Source organism: Mytilus trossulus, chromosome 3, assembly GCF_036588685.1.
Source record: "Mytilus trossulus isolate FHL-02 chromosome 3, PNRI_Mtr1.1.1.hap1, whole genome shotgun sequence".
In the NCBI taxonomy this organism is placed as follows: domain Eukaryota; kingdom Metazoa; phylum Mollusca; class Bivalvia; order Mytilida; family Mytilidae; genus Mytilus; species Mytilus trossulus.
Genome location: NC_086375.1, coordinates 92,004,319 through 92,029,778, shown reverse-complemented (window position 1 = coordinate 92,029,778; position 25,460 = coordinate 92,004,319). Strand labels below are relative to the sequence as shown.

The following is a 25,460-nucleotide window of genomic DNA, read 5'->3' as shown; positions in this document are numbered from 1 at the left end:
AAGCCGACTTAACTGTATCTGTAGTATCCTTTATCTCTAGTTCGATGGGATAGATACGTTCAACATAGTCACCTAATTGCTTCCTCAGTTTTGGTCTTTTTGCCAATCAACAAATAAATTATTGGGATATATACTGGATTTGGTCACCCCATTCAGCCGACTTATAAAAAGATTAAATCTAAAAATATGATATTTTCCAATAAATATTACATTGTAATAATTAAAGACAGGAAAAGAATTCGGCGAGTAGACATGGTCATGGTCGTTAACCCCATTCTTTAGATAGGTATATAATTGCACTAGTCAAACAATTTAGCAATGAATTAGTTTTGCAAATAATATATATATAAAACTTTTAATATATATGTTAACATTTATATTTAAAAGTCATGTTAGATTAAAAGGATCTAATTGGATTGAAATGGCGAAGCTTTTGCTAAAGGAGGTAATTTCATATTCTTCTTAAATGCAGTTATTTTTTAAATTTTTCTCGTAGGCTTGATATAGGCTTGAAACACAATGCATGATGCAAAACAAATGCTTTTTTACATAAATAAGGCCATTAGTTTTCTCGTTTGAATTGTTTTACATTGTCTTATCGGGGCCTTTTATAGCTGACTATGCGGTATGGGCTTTGCTCATTGTTGAAGGCCTATAGTTGTTAAATTATGTGTCATTTTGGTCTTTTGTGGATAGTTGTCTTATTGGCAATCATACCACATCTTCTTTTTTTATATTGGTAGTATATGGTATAAAATAACTTACAAATCAGCTGTTTTTATCAATTTTAAAGGATTTTTTTGTCATTCTGACGACTATTATCTAGTTTTGACTGCCAAACATAGCTGATTTTTAAGGTATTTAAGGTCTGCATGTCATCGTGTCATCATGTCATCATATGCTATATACCATGTAATTTATCTAAATTAAACCGACGAGGACACGTATAAACCAAATATCGAAAGCTATATCTTCTAAGTGATCGTCTAGTATACTTTTTCTTTCTTTTTTTTTTAGAAAAAAATTAGTGTTTCTTAATAACGATGTAGCACTCAGTCTGAAACTTTGTAACTTTCTAATTTTTGGTTTCATGTCGCTCTACAATATAAAATTTTAATCCTGGTATCTATGATAAGTTTATGTACAACCACTAGGTCGATGCCACTGTTGGTGGAGTTTTAATTCCCCGAGGGTAGCACTAGCCCAGTAGTCCGCACTTCTGTGCTGATATGAATTATATATGGTCGTATTTATAAATTAACTGTTTACAAAACTTTTGATTTTTTAAATACTAAGGCTTTTCTGGCTCCGGAATAGATTACCTTAGCTGATTTGGCAAATTTTTTGGAATTTTGGTCCTCAATGCTCTTCAATTTTGTACTTTATTTGGCCTTTTTATCTTCTTTTGTATTCGAGCGTTGAGTCTTTTGTAGACGAAACGCGCATCTGGCTTAAATAACATTTTATTCTGGTATCTATGATGACTTTATCTACACAGAGAAACAACTAATCAATATGCTGGACTTTCTAATTGACAACATTTTTTTGAATGTGGAGGTAGACGTTTTCAATAAATTGTCGGCATTCCTATACACAATATACATGGGGTTCTCAGTCTCATTCTTTAATAGACTTAGTTTTTCGTTTGAATTGTTTTACCTTGTCATTTCGGGGAATTTATAGCTGACTCTATGGTATTCGCTTTGCTCATTGTTGAAGGCCGTACGGTGATCTAAAATTGGTAATTTCTGTGTCATTTGGTCTCTTGTGGAGAGTTGTCTCATTGGCAATCATACCACATCTTCGTTTTTATAACTATACCTTGAATTTGAAAATACATAGAAATTTCAGTACAGGAAACATGACCAACGAGACGATTTCAATTTCGAAATTATTAATTCAACCCACCTCAGACGCATATACCAACTTCACCTGCAGATGGGATAAAATATAATTGAGAATAGAAATGGAAATGGGGACTATGTCAAAGAGACAATAACCCGACCAAAAAGCAAATAAACATTTCCCATGTAATCGGTATTCAAGAGCGTGGAGTTCCTACTCAGACTTTGTAAACGTTACCAGTGTCTGAGCAGAAAGTTGGCGAACTAGGATAATGCCAAAGAACGTCTCGTCCTTTTTCGTTAAATGTTTATCGGAAGGTAAATAAAGGCAACAGTAGTATACCGCTGTTCAAAACTCATTAATCCATGGACAAAAAACAAAATCAGGGTAACAAACTAAAACTGAGGGAAACGCATTATTTATAAGAGGAGAACAACGACACAACATTAAAATGTAACACAAACAGAAACGGACTAAGCGTTCGACAAAATCCTATGAGAATAACAAATATAACAGCAAAACCAAAAAGATAGATAAATACCTTGACACGTCTTATAGTAATGTGAATTCACACTAAAAAAAAAGAAAAAACAAACGACACAACGGAAACACAACGATAAAATGTAACACACACAGAAACGAACTATAATATAACAATGGCCATATTCCTGACTTGGTACAGGACATTTTTAAAGGGGAAAATGGTAGGTTGAACCTAGTTTTGTGGCATGCCAAACCTCCCTCATTTATAACCTTGTAAAATATAACATTAAAATGACAACACAACATTACAGGACTACAATATAAATAAATAGGAGAACACAATTGACAAAAAACACACGAATTATAACAAAAGGCAGCAAGTTTAACATTTTATTACGCCAGAAGTGCATTTTGTCCACACAATTGACAAAATCACACGAATAATAACAAAAGGCAACAAGTTTAACATTTTATTATGCCAGAAGTGCATTTTGTCCACACAAGACTTACTAGTGACGCCCAGATACAAAAGTTTGAAAGACGAAATAATTACATAGTTGAACAGCATCGAGGACCAAAAATTCAAAAAAGTTGTGCCAAAAACGGCCAGGGTTTTCTGTTAGGTACCGAGACCTTGTTGATAAACATTCTGTATCAACTTCACAAATAATACACGATGGTCTTGAAGTATAGATTCTAGGTACTGACATTGTGTATTATCTTAACAACGTGTAATGCTATTCATTCGTTTGTCTTTATGAATATTTATTTTCTTTTTGTCTGTATTTTGGTGATATACATTTGTTTTGACTCTGTACTTATACATCCCGTCATTGTGTTGTCATTCTTGTCTTTCATTTTACCTAACCTGCTTTGTCTATATATAAAAAAGAAGATGTGGTATGATTGCCAATGAGACAACTATCCACAAAAGACCAAAATGACACAAACATTAACAACTATAGGTCATCGTACGGCCTTCAACAATGAGAAAAGCCCATACCGCATAGTCAACTATAAAAGCCCCCGTTAAGACAATGTAAAACAATTCAAACGAGAAAACTAACGGCCTTATTTATGTAAAAAAAATGAATGAAAAACAAATATGTAACACATAAACAAACGACAACCACTGACTTGGGACAGGCAAATACATAAATAATGTGGTGGAGTTAAACATGTTAGCGGGATCCATCCCAACCCTACCCCTAACCTGTGACAGTGGTATAACAGTAGTATGTAGTTCATGTGCAAGACTTTTCATATTGATATAGAAAATTATGTGTTTTATCATATTTACGGCCGTACAAAAATCTGATTCTCTTATTGTTTAATTTACTTTTAAAATTTTGCCATATAATACAAGGGTAGATAACTCCTATTTAAGGGTAGATAATTTGATAAAATAACCTGCATAAAAGAATGTGTTGCGAATTTATCCATTTTATAATGTAGAAAGAAAACGAGTCCCGTTACCCCTTTTTTCAGAATTCATATGATTAGGGCATTTGTTTTCATATTTTACCTTTAAATTCTATGGTGTAGTTTTCTTTTATCACCCAAATTTGGGGTTTTCATGCATAATCGTGTTACTTAGTCTTTAGTTTTCTATGTTATTTCTTCTGTACTTTTATTTGTCTGCTTGTCCTTAAAAAGTTTTATTTTTAGCCATGGCGTTTTCAATTTTCAATCTACGAGTTTGACTGTCCTACTACTCAATCTTTGTAAAACGTCATCAGCTTCTGAGCAAAAAGTTGATGAACCAGGGGTATGTCAAAGAATGTCTCGTCCTTTTAAAAAAAAAAAAAAAAAGTTCATCGGAAGGTACCAAGACTTTGTTGATAAATTTTACATGATGGTCTTGGTGTATAGATTCTGGGTACTGATGTTGTTTATCATCTTAACAAAGTGTTATATTGTTCTTTCATTTGTCTTTGTTCTATTATTAATGTTACTTTTATTATTGGATTGTTTTATGAGATATCTTTTTAACGAGGCTTAGTACTTCAATGTGTTTGTATTATCTGTCATTTTTTTCTGGTATTTTTTTGTATATGCGACTTTTTGTGTATCTTTGGTGTTTCTCTGACTCTGTACTTTAAGATCCCGTCAGTATGTTATTGTACTATAATATGTCATTAGGATATTTTTCTATCATAAATTAGAAAATATGTTGAGCCACAAACGTCAAAATTATTCAATCGCGCAGTGGAATGATTATTTGTGGATGTTTATAAATTTCATAGAACTTAAATATTTTAAATCTCGGTCTATTTCTGAAATTAATTCTTACATACTTTTGATTTTTTAACCCTGTATACTAACATTGCCTATGTGGAAAAAAAAAAAATTTCTGGTATCTTTCGTCCATCTTCTATTCAAAATCCTTCAATTTGGTTAACCTGCAGTATGAAAAAAAGCATGTTCATTCATAATTTTTATTGTATTTAAAAAACAAAAAAGCAGCATATAAACTACATTTTGACAAATTATCAAAAAGTTTCGATTGATTTTAATTAAGTCCCCCGTCTATCTTAATTGCGTTTTTTTTATACTTTCTCAGACTATGTCGAAATGAAATGTGTACGGCATGAACGTACTTTTCAGTATATAAATTTACCCATATTACTAGACTATATATTCATAGGTTGATAATATATATTTTTCTTTAACATACAGTAGATTTACATAAAACAAATATTTAGATACCTACATTTAAAAACATCTGACCATGCGTTAATATCGCCAGATAAGTTCTTTTGAAAATATATTTATCAATGGTCATATAGTCAGCATATGAAATAAAGGGTGCATATCGCAGCCAAAAAACGGATTTACGTATTGTTTCATAGTTTTAAACTTCGATTTAAGTTGAACAACTACTAATGAAGACATAAAAACAAATATTTGTTAATGTTTAATTCTATATACATATGGATAAGTGAATTGGGAAGTTGCAACGAAAATTACGAAAAAACAGTTTAGATTTATATGACATTCCTGCATTTTAAAGTAACAAATGTTCATTTAAATGTTATAAGGATTAATTAAGTATATATGTCAATATGGTAAGTGAATGCTATATATATCTCTTATATCAAGTGAACAGTAGTATACCGGTGTTGAAAAGTCATCAATGGATTGTGAGAAAACAAAACCGGGAAACAAATTAAAACCGAAGAAAACACACTAATTATTAGAGGAAACAAAGAAACTGCCCAAACCTCCCGCTTATAGGACAATATAGAAAAATATTGCTTAAATCACAACACTACGTGACAAAACTACAGCATAAACACACCAAAGAAGACTTATCACAGAGAAACGCACAAACAAATAATATAATAGTCGACATAACATACAAACCGCAAAACAACTGTGAATATCCTAGTTATAAGCCTGGTACCTTTAAGAACTACTACCATTAAAGACTGACACCATAGCACATCACAAACAGTGATGCATTTACGTATTGAACATGCAATCTCGAACTAAGTCTTGAAATCATACCGTGCTTAACAATGTTTATGATACTGCTGCTTATGTTGCACTATCTTTTTACTTAAAGTCTAGTAAAGATAATGATTGGTCCACTGGATGTTTTTTTATTTACCTCTGTTTTAACTTTATTATAAATAATGCATTTTGAAATTACCTCGGAGCTCCGTATTTTTAATATACTTGTTTCATTTTACCTTAAACAAGTGATACTTATTGTTTTATTCTTTGTATTATTTCACCTATGTACGTACCAGACGTTCCTTATATGTGAAGTACAAATGTATCGATTTGTATTAGCTTCGGTCTTTAATCTTTTAATTGCTATTCTTATGATTCTTACTCTTTGGTTCTAATTGTAGGAAGATCTCTCAGAGGATCAAATTGCAGGTAATTTATATGTAATTAACTAGTGTTTCTGTAAACATAAGCCTTGTCCAGGGTAAAGACGTTTAAGTGGGTGGAGGATAAGCCGCCGAAAACTGTTAAGATATACATCCCATGTAAGAAGCTTATTACTTAAGCTGTTCAATGCACATGTTTTCAAAGTGTCACAAATGACCTTGCATTCTATTTAAACTGATTAAAATATATTGATATACTTTAAACATGTACAGATAAGTGCATTAGTTGATACCATTAGCCTACCTTAATGATAAGCATATCATTCAAATAATTACTTTATCTGAAAAGGGGCATTCCCGTTTGAAATGCATTTTAAAAAGTAAAATAAAAAAATGATTTATTCAGTCCTAATATTATATAATCCTTTTCCTTTAAACCTTATATCTTAGCTTTAAATTTACCTTTCGCTATAAAGATGATGTTCTCTCACTAAATACTTCAACATTTTGTAATTTTTTCAACGCATTTAACTTGAGAAAAAGGACACAATAGATACAGGTAAATCTGCCCCATATATTGACAACAAGGATCGGTTGAAAACAAAATTTTACGACAAAAGAGATAATTTCTGTTTCAAAACTTGTGAACTATCAATTTCAATGTAGCAACATTCCAGCAGCACCTACATACGGAGTATATATTTCCCAGTTCATACGATATTCAAAGGCTTGTATTTTCTATCATTATGTCACTGAGAGGCTTGCTGCTCAAGAGAAAGCTATTAAACCGAAAGTTCGTTGATTCTTTATATAATTCATCTTTCGGATTGTGTTACACCTACGTGGCTACATATAGCTTGTAAAACGAAAATGATAAAATCTTAAAATGCGTATGTTTCTTTCCAATATGGGATGTGAATGACCATTCATTTAAAAAGGGAGTTGTTTGGTATACGTCAATTCAAATGAAAACTAAGAAACATCGTAGCATTAAATTCAAGCATTGGAATACATTTTGCTGTATGCACTAAGTTCTATATACAAAAAAAAATAACAGTATAAAACGGAGTTTGGGTATGCTCCAATGAAACATTAAGATTAGGGATTAAACAACAGAAATTGTGCAATCCCTGTAAATCTAAGACAGCAGATGTCTAAAGAAGGCAGGGGATTTTATGTGCGGCTGCAATAACAAAAGAAATATTCAAGGTTTATTTAAAAGAAGTACAACTCCTCTACATGAAATCAAATTCTTGTTTTTATATGTTGAATATTTTGGAATTATAGGTCTCGAGTGCATCCATTTGTATAAAGTTTGTGACATTTTAAAATATTTGTTCTAACTACACTGCCTATACCTTAAGATCGTGTATGGACATTCTGTGTTTATATGTACTTAACATCAACATTGATGATCCTTGAGAAAAACATTATAATAGTTAAGTGTGAAATCTTCTTATATTTGCTATTTCTATTTGCTTATTTAACATCATTTAAAGGTAATAATAATGAGAATGTAAACTAGTATTGAATGGTTGGTATGACATTTTTTACTGAATGAGAGACGAAAAATACCAAAGTGATATCCAAACTCGTTAATTGAAAAAAACCTGAATATTCCAAAATAATAAGCAAAAACGACCAAATTTATAACCAATAAATGCATCTCCCTGATATTTTTTTTAAGAAAAGTGGTTTGAATAATCCAACCATTTAATAATTAACCTTAATGACCCTATTTTACAAGGTATACGTTTAAGATATATCAAACTGTAAACTTCATAATTGTAAATATCGTTTCACAAATACGTGTATAAAACCATGAAAGAAGGAGTTTTAATAATACGTAATTATTTTAATTGTTTGTGTATAATGATCAGAAAATATAATCTAAACATTGTTGTGGAAACAGGTAATAACTTCTTAATGTCATATCAGAATTTTATAAAGAAAAATTAAAATGAGGTTATTTTAATTGGTAAAAACCAGTCACCAAAATTGCATGAAAATTGCTCTAAGCACTTGTGAGTCGATAAGTCCTTTTCGTGAACAAAATCCAATAACTCGGTAACGTTAAATCTTAGATAAAAAAAATCGAAATAAATAAATAAAACCAATTCATCAAAGTGTGATGCAAATTGGGAATAGTGTGTTTGAGTTATTGACCTACATGTTGACAATGAACGGACAGACAGAAGGCCGGACGACAATATATTATGATGTGTCCCGTAAACAGACGTAAAGAAATAGACAGAAATACTGATATACGATGTAATTATGTCTTGTGAACATTTACAGAATGTTAATATTTAGATTTATAGTTATCAGAGATACCAGAATTATAATATAGTACGCCATACGCGCGTTTCGACTTCATAAGACTCAGCAGGGACGCTCATACATATAATTGTTTTTTTACAAAAAGTTGGTCTAAGCATACCTATACACATCATGTATACTAACTATTGAAATAATTGCTAAATAACGAATTGTACATGTATAAACAATAAAAAATAAATAACAAGAAATATATTTAATATGAAAAATTTATGTTTATTATTCTTAATTCAAACTTAAGGACCTAACAGACTCATCTTATTGACGCGTAATGTGTAGTATTGAATCCTTGAGTAAAACGTGTTAATGAAAAATACATTAACATAAATGTCCTTTAAAATACTTTCTCAGAATTCAAAGAAGCATTCAGTTTGTTTGACAAAGACGGAGATGGAACGATTACTACGAAAGAGTTAGGAACAGTCATGCGATCTCTAGGACAAAACCCAACAGAATCCGAATTACAAGATATGATAAATGAGGTGGATATAGATGGTAAGATCTTATATAAAGCATTCTGTTATTCGTTAAAATGAAATTATTTGGCATCGATTTCTGTCAACTTTCGTGTAATTCAATACAACGATCACAATGTGCACCGCAGTACATTACACTTGTTGGTATATGTGCAAATACACACAAAAACTCACACACAACGTAAATATCCCTTTTCTTTTACTGAGATATACAATGAATATAATACAAGTTATGAGTTAACTAACCATGCTAAACTAGAAGAAAACTGGTCCATCAAAGAAATATTGGGTAAGCCTCTAACAAAACCCGATACAAGTCAAGGAGCCATTAAATGCTGTAAATTGTATGGCCAATGTATTCACTTGATGACTTTATGATGCTGGCGACATGTTGCCATCTTTTGTCTGATCGATTTACTTTTGACTTTGACTCTTCAGATCGATACTTTCCACAGCAAACAATTGACAAAATATGTCGTATTCAGATTTACACTTTAAATATCCAGACATAGGATGACGAGTATTTCTCCATCTAACATTCTCTTTTTCTTTGATTATGATTTTTTTTGTATTGTCCCTCTAGGTTTTTTTTTTCATTTTCTGCTAACAATAAAATATATTAGCACTTATAAAAAAAGAAAGATAAGGAGGGTTTTGTTCGAAGACACACTGTTTGTTTACAAGAGACTAGCAATGCTTTGTTAATGATTCGCAAGTAAACATAAATTTTAAAAAAGTAATTAAAAGCCATGTTTTATTTTCCGACACTTTGGCAGATGTTTAAACTATATGGGTGCAAATAATATTTTGTATACATATGATTTTAGAATGAATATTGTTTGTTATAGCATTAGGTTTTGTTGACCCTCCTGAATGGTGCAATAAAACTATCTTTTGTCCTGACTCCATTATATACAAAAGAATAATCCATGTATATTAAGTTTTGTTAAAATTATTTGAACAAAAAAAAAAAAAATTATCTTGAGATTTATACTTGATTTATACATTATAAATATCAAGACACAGGATGACGAGTATTTGTTCATTCACCTTTCACTAACGATTACTTTAGAATATTATTTTAATTATTATGAAAAACCTTAGGAGAGTTTCTCCATTATAAAGCAAAACACTTCAATAATACAACGGGTATCAAAGCAGAAGAGTCATTCAACTTATAGTTTTATTTATGATTGCATAAGAATATTTCAACACAAAACACGACTTACCTCGTTGCTGTTACTTGCTTAATAATGTTTAAAGCGAACTGTGAAGTTTCCAACTTGAAATTTAATAGCTTATCATAAAATTATCAGTAATGGTCCTGTCATGAAAAACAAAAGAAAGAGATGAATAACACTCACGATTAAATAGTGTTATGATAGGCAACAGTAGTATACCGCTGTTTAAAATTCATAAAATGCAAGAAAATCAATCTGATTTACAAACTATTGTCGGGGAGGGGTGACACATCAACTATACGAGGGGAAAAACGGAAAAAACATAAACACTAAAAACAAGGCAAACATATACAGAAACAAACTATTTGATAACAACTGCCGTATTTCGTACGTGGTACAGAACATTTTAAGAAATAAATAATGGGTTGGACCCTTTTTTCAGGCAATCCAAACCTCCCTCTTATATAAATAGTAACTTCACATTCAATATTAAAACATGGTTCTCTCTTATTCTTGCAACATCAGATGAGCCTTGCGAGTTAATGCCACTACTGTCTTCCCTATTAATTATTGTCAAATTTTAATGATTTTTCTCATCATGCAGAAGTCATCTTGGTTTCAAATAAAAAAAAAACTGGCATGAGTAAATTGTATCCTGTCTGATGTTGCAGCCAAAGTTGTACATACATTTCATTTCATATTACTATAATAACCAAACTATTTGACATCTCTTTTTGTCTTGTTTACAAGCTACAGTAACCGTGTCACATTAGGTTTTAAAATGTTTAATAAACACACCAACAAAAACAAATGATTGGCATCACGAAAGTTGTATGGTTAATTTCCGACAATTGTCGAATTCAAGGGATTATCTTTTTCGTATGGAACCGGACATACCATAATTTGGTGTTATCACACCTTAAGATGAATTTTAATAAAAATTTAGAATGGGTTTCGAGTTGAGGTACCGCTCCTACAAAGGATTATAAACATTGAAACAATTAATTTATGTCGTCTGGTAGTAAAACATTGTTTTAAATACAATATTTTGTAAAATTGAACGTGTATCCGAAAATAGTAGGTTTTAATTTTCATACGATTTCAAAAACTATCAAAATAAGACTTGGGGTATTCGTGGTTAAAACAGTCTCCTAAAAACACAATAATTAAAGACCAGAAATAGAGCAATTCAGCTTTGTTTGTTTTACCAGGTTTAAAATACATGCAGATAATTAAAGCAATCTGGTTTTAAGATGAAATGTGAGTACTTGCAAAAGTTTTATAAAGCTGCTTCTCTTACTATTAACATTCCATTGTTGTTATATATATTTAAATCTATGGCTGATATCCTTTAGGAAATGGACAAATAGATTTCGAAGAATTTTTACAAATGATGGCGAAGAAAATGAAAGATACGGATACGGAGGAGGAAATGAAAGAAGCTTTTAAAGTATTTGATAGAGACAATAATGGGTTTATAAGTGCACAAGAACTAAGATTGGTCATGGCAAACTTAGGGGAGAAATTAACAGACGAGGAAGTGGAAGAGATGATAAAAGAGGCCGACATGAATGGGGATGGACAAGTAGATTATACAGGTTTGTATAACATTCCTTGGTCGTGATTCCTTGACGTGAAAACAAATTAAATTGTACATAAAAATGAAAATGAAAACGGGGAACGCGTCAAAGAGACAACAATTCGACCAAGGAGCAGAACACAGCACAAAGCCCCAATGTACTTGTAGGTTTTGTGCCTACTATACTTGGGACCTTCATCTTTGAAACATTATTAAACTTAAAGTAGCATAAACCATGTAAGCTTCTTCTTTCGAATACTATCTATTGGTTTAAATTTATGATTTCATTGTCCTCGATAGTTTGGTTAACGTTTTATAATGTACTACGTATTGTATTTCTCTGTGTTGAGTGTTCTTGCGTTTGTTCTTATCATTGAAATATAAGCGGAACGTTAAGCTAGCCATAAAACTAGGTTTACCTCCATTTTGTGTCTTAAAATGTCATGTAACAAGTCAGGAATAACGCAGTTGTTATCTACTGTGTAACTGTCCATTTCTATTGATGTTGACTTCTGCTTTTTTTTTAGTTCACTGTTTGTGTTGTTCTTTTGTTTTCCACTCATAGTAGATGTTTCGTTTTTCACACGGGTTTGTTTTTGCTAAATCGAATTATGACCATTTAACATCGGTATACTACTGCTGACAACATTTGGTTTTTGGCTTTTACCAAAAATGTATGGTTAATGTTGAAATCTAACAATATTTCAAAAGTCGTACGGAAAAAAATAAACAAGCAACAAGTGATATGCTTATACTTTAGAAGTTCATTAGGGTGCATTTACGACATTAACAGTACCAGTAATTTTAATGAACGAGATGAATATTTCAACAGTAAATGTTTCTATAGAGATGATCAAATCCAGATTACTTGAAAAACTCAAATTTAAACAAATATGAAAACTCACAGTGTTAATAACAAGCTTCTTGTTGTAAAGTATATTATTATGTACGAATTTTATAGATAATTTACCATTCGGTGTAAAAACTCAAAGTATTAATAACAAGCTTCTTGTTGTAAAGTATACTATTATGTACGAATTTTATAAATAATTTACTATTCGGTGCTTTGAATTTTACCAGTCAACAGAAATATTTGGCTTTGGTATTATTTTAATATACACAACTTTTTGTTGTAGAATTTGTAGTAATGATGACTAAGCGGTAGTGTAGACGAATCACCTGGAATCAACAGCAAAGTTTACAACGCAAAAAACGGAAATGATCATAATATTAATGTGGCAATATTTGCCTTAAGATTGCTTTTTATCAACTACTCAATTGTTTCATTGTTAAAAGGTTTATGGACAATTTATTGGAATGTACTTGTATTGATAAGTAAAAACTACCAGCATTGATCAAGGAAAATGTTTATTATGTTCGTGATATTTTCATTGATAACAATAAATGTATAGTGTACCCCTAACAGATATCATGAAATTCAAACAATTAGGTAGATCAAGTTCAAATCGACAGGTCGAACATATTCTATAATTATCTATCGAGAACCCATCATGCGATTCCTAGGAATGTATCAAAATCCAGTCATAGTATCAGATGAAAGATAGTGTTCCTGTTGCATCTACAATAAAATAAATATGTTCTAGTATGTTGACAAATCTTTAAAAAATGTTATACATTCCTAGTTAGTTAAGTTTAATGAAAACAAATCCATATAATACTGGTTGCATTTCAATGGCCATTGGACTTTGGGAGGTGGTGCATATATGTATATTATTTCCGTATCCCATGCATTTTACACAATGTTCTAAGTAGTACAATATTGAACCTATTTCTCCAGTTTCCTTTTGTCATTTCGAAGGATATATGCAAGGATGACAAGCCAACATGCTATGCAAAAACAAATCAAGTTACTTTCCTTTTATTATGTAGTATTTTATTGTATACATCTAAATCATTTGTGCTGTACAATACCACATATCATTAGCTGCCTTTATAAGTTTGGTAGACAATTCTTGAAGAGTATTATATTTAAATGTATGTTAATAAAATGAACGTTTTATTTTTAACCATGGCGTTAACAACATGTAAATGGTTTCGGTTTTTCTAAGAATGTGATCTCAAATATGCTGTGATAAAGATTTTATATGTTTTTACTTGATACATTTATAATCTGAAGTTTTATAATAGATTATGGATACCAATTTACATATAGATTTATTTGTGAAACAAAATATTTCACACAGTTGACATTCAAACAGAGCAAAATTATATAACATTGAGTAAAACTTTAGATGGTTTGTCTGTTCTTCTTACGCCCTTTCCTGTGATAGGGCTTGTACACATTCTTCGCTTTCAAATGCTAATGTTGTAACGTTTCAGATGTTGCCAAGCCCATAATAGCGCTAGACAAACGAATTAATGAAGTGTTATATTCGTTTAAATCTCCTATTTTCCATATGAAGAGTCTTACTAATTCAACATAGAAAAATTCTCTTTCAAATTAATTATCATATTTCTAATGTATTTTGTGGGAAACAAATATAGTCTTTTATGCTCGAGAATAACCGTTTGAAATTGTTGTTCCTTTAGTTGAAATATTTGATGTTACTTTAGTATTTTACCGATGTAGAAATCTCAAATATCTTTAAATAAGGCAAATATAAGCAACAAACAAAAACTGAGAGAAAGGCACAATCTGTAAAAGATGAGAGACAAGGTAAGCAACCCCAGCTATGCATGCATCACCCCTCATAAAAATCAACACTCCGATAGAATTTCATATTCGGTTAGAATACCGGTTATCTTAACAACCTCATTTCACCAGGGAAAAATCAGATGTGTAACAGTCTTATAGACTTTAAAAAAATATATATACAACAAAGCTACAAAAAAAATGCATAAAGACAAAGAACGCAAACCTAACAAAAACGAAAGACAAGAACATAAATATTTTCCATAGCACAATCAAACTTCCAATTGAGTTTGTTTATGTTATCCATATCCATCGTCATTGTTCACCATATTTATGAAATTTTGAATAATTCTCTAGAAAATATTCCAATGGGTTTCAAAAATTATATTGTAAATAAACACACCGCAGTTATTCATAGATACATAATAACAAATATATATTCTACCCTTACATTCAATCAAGACGCTCTTTAGTAGACTTTCTTCGCCTGCCTTGGGTACACAAAAGGCCAACTAATGCCGAGAAATTTTTTCCTTATAACAATACCTCTCTATCGCACGTATTTTACGTCTTTTACTGACGGTGATCATATTACTTTATTTCAGACATTCGAGGTTTAAACCAACAAGAAGACAAAATAGTACTAAACTGGTCTTCCTCTGTGTTTTGAATGCCGTATTCGGTTTATTTTTGGAATTTTATTCTCTCCCGTTTGATTTGCATAATTACATTGTTAAGTAAAGCCAATTTGTATACATAACAAAGAACTAGCGTTGATGAGTTTGATAAGTTGAATCAATTGAATAAAACAAATACAATACTTACTCACAGAATAAGAATATGTAATTGTCCAAATTAAAGGCCCATTAAGAGCAGATTAACCAAATACAAATACATGGCGTTGTCAGTTTTCGATTTATGAGTTTGACTGTCCCTTTAGTATCTTTCGTCCCTTTCTTAAATGTTACAACTGTAAAACCAGTGTAAAAAGTCAAATCACAAAAATACTGAACTCAGGGGAAAATCAATTCGGAAATTCCATAATCACATAGCAAATCAAATAACAAAACACACCAACTACATGCATGAGAAATAAATGTTATAATTATCCACAAAACGAAAATGTAAAACGTATTTCTTTTCTGGAAAAAAAAAGGATGCCTATAGAGAAGAAAAGAAGACAGCAACCATATTTTCCTTTAACACGTTAAAAGGGTACAAAAATATAAAGATTGAACCGTTATGTAAGTTGTTCAAACTGAATGTAAAAAGAAAGACAACTTTTAAAAAACCAAGCAACATTTTAATTTGAATCTACATGTCCGGGTTTGAATGTGTTCGTTAATAAAGGCAACGGAGTATATCGCTTTTCAAAAGTCATAAATTTATTGAGAACAAACAAATACCGGTTACAAACTAAAATCGAGGGAAACAAATCAACTTTAAAAAGAAAAACAAAAAACAAACAGAAAAACAAATGACAAACAACAATAAAACATAAAAAGAAACGAACTATAAGCTGTGATCTAACTGCATAACATGAGTAAAAAAACTCTAAAGAGTTTGAAAGATTTTGACTCGTCAGATTTTAACCAAGCAAAACAAAAGCAAACATTTACAATGAGCTAGTTCAAAGCCAATTTCAATAATAAATATATCATGCTTTTATGTACCCAAAAAATGTTTTAACTGATATGACAACGGAGCATCAACGCTCACAATAATATGAATATGAGATTCAGTTAAAGGTGGTATCCAATATTTTCAAATAACAATATCAGATGTGTAATATTATTTTACACAACGAATTATATTGACCTTTGTTTTTTGGTTGCTATGAAGATGTGTAAAGGAGTGTAGCTTTGATCTGCATTAAAGTGTAGACGCTGATACGTTTGTAATGTTACCTCAGGCGCGATACCAGCTACTAAATAATTAAAGTATTTGCATTACAAGTCAACTTTATCTTATAATTTATCTGCCAATGAACGGAAGAATGACAAAGACAATTCTGTATAACTTCTATGCACCAGTAAACTAATTGTGTATTTCGTAGGTTTAACCATTTAAAAATTCTGTAAAGGTATATACTAATTACACTATTGTCCTTGTGCACATTGTTTTGAAAATGTTTGTCCTTAGTTTTAGCTCACGAAAATACACATATTTAGAAACATGACATTTTAATTAACTAATATGGTATGTATACAAATATTTGAATTAATTATTCAAGTTTTTTATTTTTTCAAAGTTCGTTGCTTATTAAAGAATCTGTGAGTATCTACAAAACATTTTTTATCAATATACATTATGTTTTTTCATTCAACTCATTAAAGTTGGACATAATAATTTTCAATTATTTCAATAAAGGTTTTGTATATCAATTATGTCATACAAATTAAGTGTTTATTTTGTATTCCTTAGTTATATAATGTTAAGATTTTTTTTCCATTCAACATTTATTGTTGTCTGATACAGGTTCGGATGAAAAAGTATTTGAACATATTCAAATATGTGTGAAAGCTTTATGGTGCCAGAATATGCTTACAATTTAAGTCTTTAATGTTTAACAATGATATAATTAAAAGGGGGAAATGGGTTGTATGTCAAGAGACATTAACATTTTGAGGATCAGAAATGACTTCACCTATCCTTAAGCGCTCTAGTATACCAATGCAAAGTAGCTTTGAACGTACAAAGTCAAAAATTCTACCACTCTCTTTACAGGCTGAGAATTTTTCAGAAGAACAAATTGCAGGTACTTTTTATTATTAGTTTGATTTCTATATTACTTTAATATGAGAAACAGCTGTTCAACAGCGTCCAATTGAGTTTGTGTATTTCTATGTGTTTCCATCTAAAATTAGGATATGTTTGATTTTTTATAAATCATGATTAATGTCAATGATTGATTAATATATGAAACTTAGACTCTCTAACAGAAGTGAACTCTAATGTATTGAATAAGACGACCATTTCTGCATTAGATTTTTAATTCTTTCTTTTGAATGTTGAACACCATATATATGGATGTATGGAGACTTTCATGCATCTATCTAAGGCTTGTGTCAAACACATTGTTTCATTCTTAACTTCTTTTTTTTTAACATTAGGAGTGAAAATATCTGCTTACGTACAATTTAATTTAAAAAATAAATTATGGAAATGATATCTTACATTCAGATATGAATATTAATTCTTATTCAATTCCAAAGTTTTGAGATCACTAATTATAATTGTATAGAAATTAAATATATGAAGTTAGTGTAAGTTTCTAAGAAGTTTTAAATATGAGTAAACGCTACGAATTTCATACCTGTATTTCTAGTAGATTGGTTGTTTATTCATGTAGATGTGGGGATTTTTTTATTCGACTTTTGTGATAAAAGTGCCAAACAGGTTACATGTATACATAGGCAACTAAAGATTTCAATGCTTACTTTGTCTTTTAGAAATCCGAGAAATATTTAGTTTGTTTGACAAGGATTGTGACGGCTGTATATCTACAAGTGAATTGGGTCCTGTATTACGGTCGGTAGGATTAAACCCAACCGATGAAGAAATCTCTGAGCTAGTACATCACTATGATAAAAACCGTAAGTACAATGTAATTTACTAACAGAATGCTCGTTTCCTTCATATGTAATATAAAAAGGGAACAGTAGTATATCGCTGTTTAAAGTTCATAAATCGATAGAGAAAAACCAAATCCGGGTTACAAACTAAAACTGAGGGAAATGTATCAAGTATAAGAGAACTACGACACAATACCGAAATGTAACACACACAGAAACGAATTATAATGTAACAATGGCCATTTTCCTGACTTGGTACAGGGCATTTTATGAATAAAATTGTGGATTGCATGCCAAACCTCCCGCTTTAATGGCAATGTTAATTATACCATTAAAATGAAAACATTACACAACAGGGTTAGAATAAATAAACAGATAAATGGGATAAAATATAGGACAGAGAAACAAACGAATAATAGCCATCAAAAGGTAACAGGTTAAAAGATATTTTTATACTATACGCCAGACGCGTGCTACGTCCACTCTTTGTCCTTTCAAAGTACAATGTCAGTGGTTTACGTTGTGAACAATATAAACTTAAAATGACAGTGTCCGTGTTTAATTTGCGTACACTATAACCATCTTAACTTACATTGTCAGTGTTATACTTTGTGTACAATTCAACCATATTAAATGACAATGTCAGTGTTTTACTTTATGGAAAAGTATAACCATCTAAAATGTCAATGTCAGTATTTTATTATGTGTGTTTGTTTTGTTCACACATTGTTGTGAATATAATGGAATTTGATGCGACTGTCATACAAGTTGGAGGATTAGCTAGCTATAAATCCAGGTTCAATCCACTATTCCTACCAAGTCAGGAATATGACAGTTGTTATCTTTTGATTTTGCCATTTGATTATGGACTATCCGGTTTTTGAGTTTTTCTTGGAGTTCAGCATTTTTTTATTCTACTTTTTATTTTTTTATCGATGTCAATGTTTTACTATGTAAACAATGTGAACATCAAAAATGAATTTCAATGTTAGAGTTTTACTACATATTCATTTTTTTCTATCCCAAGTGCTAATGTCAGAGTTTTACTACATATACAATTTAACCATAAAAAATGCCGATGTCCGAGTTTTACTACATACACAATTTTATCATCAAAATATCAATTTCAAAGTTTTACTACATATACAATTTACCATCCAAAATGTAATTGTCAGAGTTTTACTAAATACTTTCGTGATCCAAAGACTCGTCATTGACGTCAGTGTCTTACAATCTTTTTATGAAGTTTTTTCTCACCTTCAAACCTGTTTGTTTTGGTTTAAATTTTTTTTTTTGGTTTTGGTTTTCAAATCTTCACAGGTTTTGTTTACCAATCTATTGGTTTCTACTGTACACAGTAATTTTACCTTTGAGCGTAATAAAGGAGACTTTACATTAGAATTCATGTTGTGAGTTATGAACACTTGGTTGATATCTCAATTACTTAAGTATATTAAAGTCTGAAGGGGAGTATGACTTGTAAGAACCTATTACCAACATAAATAATGTGCATGTTTGGTTTATTTCAGAGGATATGAAAGTAGAATTTGCTGAACTTTTGATGGAAGTAGCTAAGAAACAAAAAGAAAACGCACCGGAAACAGATGATTATCTTTTAGAAGCATTTAGAACTTTTGATATAGAAAGAAGTGGTAAAATAAGTATAAGTACCTTGAAAGAAGCTATGATAAATCATGGGGAGAGACTAAGAGAGGAAGAGATAAATGAAATGGTCGCAGTGGCTAGTGATGCAAGGACAGATGATGAAAATATCATCGATTATGAAAGTAAGCACAATACATGATGTAACATTCTTGGGATATTATTTACAAACTACGAAAATGAGTATCTCTTTTCCCTTTATATCAGCCTACCATAGCTATGGTTCAAACTTACTCCAAGAATATATTTACCATTCCACTCCAATGTACACAAAGACTTCTTGTTTACTCTATTTATAAATATTTGATAGTTATTTGTCAGAAGATTTATTTACTGAAAGCACTCTGTTTTCCTTTGAAAAAGCCCGAAAAGCAAGTCAATATTTTTTACAATCACCACTTTGTTTATCTACGTAAATACCCAAAAAGGTAGTTGAAGAATTTGTATACAGTATTCACATTTTTTTTTCTTCGGGTAATCACAAGCAGGCCAGTTAAGTCTGTGAATAGAGGATTTTTTTCACTCAACAATGATACTGCAGACTATACGGATGTAAATTAAGTACACAAAACACCTTACAAATATAGATGTATTTCGTCTTCATGAAATACAAGCCCGGAAATATCGTATCAATTGGCAGACATGAAAAATGTTGCTTCATAAAAATGGAAAGGTTAAAATTGAGAAGCTAAAATCATCTCTTTTGTCGTAAAGTTTTGTTTTCAACTAAACATCATGGTTAATTTCTAAATGTAAATCAAGATATCATTGAGATATGACGCAGACTTAACTGTATCTGTTATATTCTTTATCTCTAGTTTGATGGAGTTCAATTGTCGTAAAATTCAAATTGTAAATCACACATTATTTTGCAACACCCTAAAGCAAGACTGCTACGGACAAGTACAAATGTAATGTTTTTTTATGTTTAATGTTTAATGTATTCCTAGGCTTGTTCTGAAGAATGTATATCTGATGAACTTCAAATCATTTATTTATCTTTCATTTCAGAGTTCGTAAAGATCATACTTGGGAAGTAGTGAATAAAGACCTTATTTATCAAAAGGAGAAAGCAGAAAGATAGATTTGTCGCAGCGTTATACAGACTTTTAAAATTAAGTGTTACCAGTAGCCGGGCATACAAAAACTGTAGTTATTAGTATAAATTGTTTAAAACGAGACTGCCATCTCAACATTGAAATCATTTATCATACGTTTATATTTTATTTAGAACTTGTACTTGATTAATCAGTTGTGGACTGATTACTTTTCTTATTATTTTCCAATCTTCATTTCAGAAGTTACAAAAATAAAGATGAAGCTCGATTTTGAATTGTTAAATTTGTAACGTGTCTTTTATAAATTACGAGTTAGTTGACCGTTATGGAATAACCGTTTCACAGGTGACATCGGATATGTTCCTTATGTCGTAACTACAATCCACTTTCCTTTTCACCACGAATGTGACCTACCGAATAAGACTATTTACCTGGTTTGTAATAATATGAGCAACACGACGGGTGCCACATGTGGAGCAGGATCTGCCTACCCTTTCGGAGCATCTGACATAACCTCCAGTTTTTGGTTGGGTTTGTTTTGCTTAGTCTTTCGATTTTTATGTTATGTCATGTGTACTTTAATTTGTCTGTTTGTTTGTTTTTTTTTTGTTTTTTTTAGCCATTGCGTTGTCAGTTTATTTTCTATCTATGAGTTTGACTGTTCCTCTGGTATCTTTCGACTCCTTTCAGGCATAAGTTCTCTGTAACACATAGAAGTTAAAGTAATAGTGTACACTCTCTCGGTTACCAGGTAGAAATGAAATCTTATAGTGGTTGTAAAGAAATTGAGAGTCAGACTAGGATGTCACATTTACATTGCACTGAACACATACAAAACGCGTAATTTGTAATCAACTGAAATGAGATTTTTTTATTTTTCAAGGGAGATAACCGTCATGCTCTTGTTGAGTTTCCATCGATCATGTCTAAACCATATGTAATGATATATGGACACATTTATTATTCATGACTAAAATATCCAACATAATCATACAACTGTGTCAGAATATTTTAAACGGATGTATAATGCTAATGACTAACATTAAGCTTCATTAAAAATTCATTTCAAAGGACTTTCATTGTATGACACATAGACAACTATTACTACATGTATGAAAATACGGAAATATGTTTCAAATAACACCTGAGAGTTTGAACACAATAAGGCTCTCTGAATTAGTGTCCCAGTTGGTTAAGTGATCTATTAATGGTACACTGCTGCAATGTTATTATTTGTATCGATTCGAGATCGTGTTAATCAGTTTCAATTGTTTTACATTTTAATGTTGCTGGCCATCTATTCGTTATCCTAGACAGGAAATCGATCTGGTACCTTTTGAGTAATGTTTTATTGCTTTAAGCAAAAAAAAATGAAGCTGAAAAAAAACCCAGTATCAAACTGTGTCATCTTGTGAAAAACGCTGCACATTATGTCAACATTGACAAACACGTTAGTCTTTACAGGCCTCAAATAGATTTGTGTTATATTCAAAGTTTACATAGTCAACCAATCTTAATGATTAGAGAAGTCGGTGAAATAATGTGTTTACTGAATTTGAATTATTCTATTGTCATAGAAGATCAATTCAATTGTCATTTGAGAGCGTTGCTGTGTGTTGTCGTTGAAATGTTTGAACTAATATTGGTCCGATGGCATTCATGTATGAACACATTCTTGTTTATTTTTTTTTTTATTTTTCTTTGATTTCGTGTTTGTTCTATCTATATACAAGTACTTTTCTTGAGAAAATGGATTTTTTAATTATGTTATAACGATTCAGAGGTAAGGATGTGAGTAAAGTTTGATTACAAAAAAGACACACAATAGATGCTGCTTTCTTGTATTGTATATCCTTGTGCGACCTAAGGAAGAGAATGGGGTTGTTGCTCGCGTTTATATAAGCTTACCACTGAATAATTCATAACTTATTCGTATAAATGATTACAGGCTGCAAATACATCAATTGAAGACCCATTGGTCCCCTTCGGCTTTTGTCTGCTCTTTTGTCGGGTTGTTGTCTCTTTGACACATTCCCCATTTCCATTCTCAATTGTATCCTATTTTATCGTTATAGGGTTTAAAGATACCCTCACAAACTCGACCATCGACATTTTGAGTCTTCCAGTATACTCTATTTTAAAGTTTACATTATCAAGCAATAGATACCCAAAACAATATTTTCTAAAGATGAAAGAATTGGGATACATATTACTGTATGTGCTTGATTCCATTGTCATAGTAGTTCAACCTTTATTATCATATAAGCATTAGTGCTATCGAAGACACTTTTTATTCATTATTGTTCCGTGTAATACGTTGTGGTTGGATGTTGTTTAAATGTGTTCTTGTTATAAACCAATATTTCGTTCAGTGTGCCAACTAGTTACCAAGACAGGAGCCTCTGGTCTTTGATAGTCTTGTATTATTTTAATTTTAGTTTCTTGTGTACAATTTTGAAATTAGTATGGCATTCATTATCACTGAACTAGTATATATGTGTTTAGGGGCCAGCTGAAGGACGCCTCCGGGTGCGGGAATTTCTCGCTACATTGAAGACCTGTTGGTGACCTTCTGCTGTTGTTGTTTTTTTCTATGGTCGGGTTGTTGTCTCTTTGACACATTCCCCATTTCCATTCTCAATTTTACTTTTTACTTTCTTATACACAAATATTCTTTTCACTAGTTATGAAAGTAAACTAAGAAGCCCCTCCATCGCTTTCTCAATTCTTGAAACAACAACTAATTCTTAAATGTTTATGAAGGCATTGCATGATTCGCACCAAATTTGCCGCTAATACTATTTATCACACATTTTCGCACCGGGGCTTTTAAAGATTACTGTATGGTATGTTTTTGTTCATTATTGAAGGCCTTGCGATAGTTGTTATGTCCTCGTCCTTTTGTTTATTTTTAACATAATACGGTATGTGACAAATATTCTTCACAAACATAATAACTTCATTCGCACTTCTTGCACATTATAGGAATAGATATTACATTTTGCGAAGTTGTAGCTTTAAAATCAACTTTTTTATTTTTGATAACTTATATATTTTGTTATCTCAGCTTTCAATACTATATCGATATATTGCTCAGGTCAATCGGTGATAACATTGTTAATCGCTTTGACATCTTATTCTTACATGAAACGCTTTCCGAGAGTGGTTTTACATGAACAGTTTTTTTTGTTATAAGTTGGAAAAGAATATTCAGTCATTCAAAATTTGACAAGTCCATTTATTTGGAGTGAAGTGCTCGATGCACATCTACGCAGCCACATCCGGTCAGAATGGCGACGTGACATCCAATGCCTTGTGTAAAGAGTGTGATATTATCTTTATATGTTACGAATTCTTGTAAGAACTCTTTGATGGGTCCGAAGGTTGCCTCTTGCAAATCTATGTGAGGGGTCCGTAGGTTGCCTCTTGCAAATCTATTTGAGGGGTCCGAAGGTTGCCTCTTGCAAATCTATTTGAGGAAAATGGGTGTTGTTAACAGGTCTAAGATGGTTTCTATTCATTTGTTTCTCAATTGGTCTAGACTTGAGACGATTTACAAAGTGTATAGACATCAGACTATCTAACTTTTTATAGAATCTGCTGCAGCATATTTTCTAAAACAGACTGCAAGGTCAAAGCCAGGGGTTGAAGTGAAATGGTGCATCAACAGGGACACGGAAACGAATTCAAACCATCTAGTTCACAGACCTATGCGACTTCTCTGGCAATCATCTAGTCGAAGGTTATATACTTTTATCAAAACCTTTTAGTATCATCCCTTGGTGAATTCTGCATTAAAGTGAACAATTTTTTTTTTTTTTATTATTTTTTTTTACTTTTGTGCACTAGTCACGAGGAGGTTAAGACGGTATCTAAAATTCCACCTCCTAACATGTCAAAGTGCATTTGCCCTTGGTCTCTTTTCTATTTTAGTGACTTGTATTATTTATTCCTTCAACTTATTTTTATGGATAAGAGACGAGGTGGACCTCTGTTAGCAAACTATTTCCATTCTCCATTTAATATGGTGAATTAATAAATTATTAAACTATTTTTGCTGGCATTCTAGCATAGCAGAGAAACTTTGAAAGAACAAATAACAATAACAATTGTTTAATGTTGTGACATTTTATATGATATATATATTCTATGATATTATATTCTCTTCATGTGAATTGAAATTTTGATTTTATCTTCATTATATGTTTTTGTGTTAAGAATCAGAATGTATTGTTTATTGTTGTCATTATGTCCCGTCAGGGGCCCTTAATTGGAAAATGAAGAACTTTGAACTTTGAACTTATACTAAAATTGATTTCAACGTGTAATTCGCCAATTAATACGAATAAAACCATCATGGCAGTGCTGTCCACATGATTTTAACCATAACAGTGTTGTAATCAATTCAACGTGAATTGCAAAACTTTTTTGTAGTAATGAATCTATATATTTTACAAATATTTCATACTTGAAAATGGAAACACAAAAATAATGATTTAGTGTTTCGCTTTTAAAGTTCGTCAGTGTACATAACATTCACAGATTAACCACATTAATCTATCTCATGTATAAAACATATCTGAATATTTTTCAGTTGTGTTGGGTTGCTGCCTCTTTGACTTTTAACGAGCACATTCTTAATTCCTAAGTTAAAGTAGTGTTTAAAACTTTAGCGGTAATATATTCATTTATTTGTGTATAGTTACGTTTGATTGTGAGATATCGTAAACATCAATAATGTCTGTGTTTGTTTTTTGATCATATCTAGT

At 31.1% G+C, this 25,460-nt stretch overlaps 2 protein-coding genes across 3 annotated transcripts; both read left to right on the top strand.

Annotated features, from left to right (window-relative positions):
- The first annotated feature begins 335 nt into the window (after positions 1-335).
- Positions 336-13,994, top strand: LOC134712850 (neo-calmodulin-like). Of its 2 annotated transcripts, XM_063574817.1 has the most exons (5): positions 5,108-5,396; positions 6,189-6,216; positions 8,859-9,002; positions 11,520-11,762; positions 12,880-13,994. In XM_063574817.1, the coding sequence occupies exons 1-5, from the start codon at positions 5,394-5,396 to the stop codon at positions 12,906-12,908; spliced, it is 447 nt and encodes a 148-aa protein (XP_063430887.1). In that variant the 5' UTR covers positions 5,108-5,393; the 3' UTR covers positions 12,909-13,994. The 2 variants fall into 2 exon arrangements, with proteins under 2 accessions (XP_063430886.1, XP_063430887.1); XM_063574816.1 differs by lacking the exons at positions 5,108-5,396; positions 12,880-13,994 and adding an exon at positions 336-445 and having other exon boundaries at positions 11,520-11,788.
- A 2,503-nt stretch (positions 13,995-16,497) lies between these two features.
- LOC134712853 (uncharacterized) lies at positions 16,498-20,959 on the top strand. The gene is made up of 5 exons (XM_063574821.1): positions 16,498-16,595; positions 17,124-17,154; positions 17,849-17,992; positions 19,501-19,758; positions 20,645-20,959. The coding sequence occupies exons 1-5, from the start codon at positions 16,593-16,595 to the stop codon at positions 20,671-20,673; spliced, it is 465 nt and encodes a 154-aa protein (XP_063430891.1). The 5' UTR covers positions 16,498-16,592; the 3' UTR covers positions 20,674-20,959.
- The last annotated feature ends 4,501 nt before the right edge of the window (positions 20,960-25,460 follow it).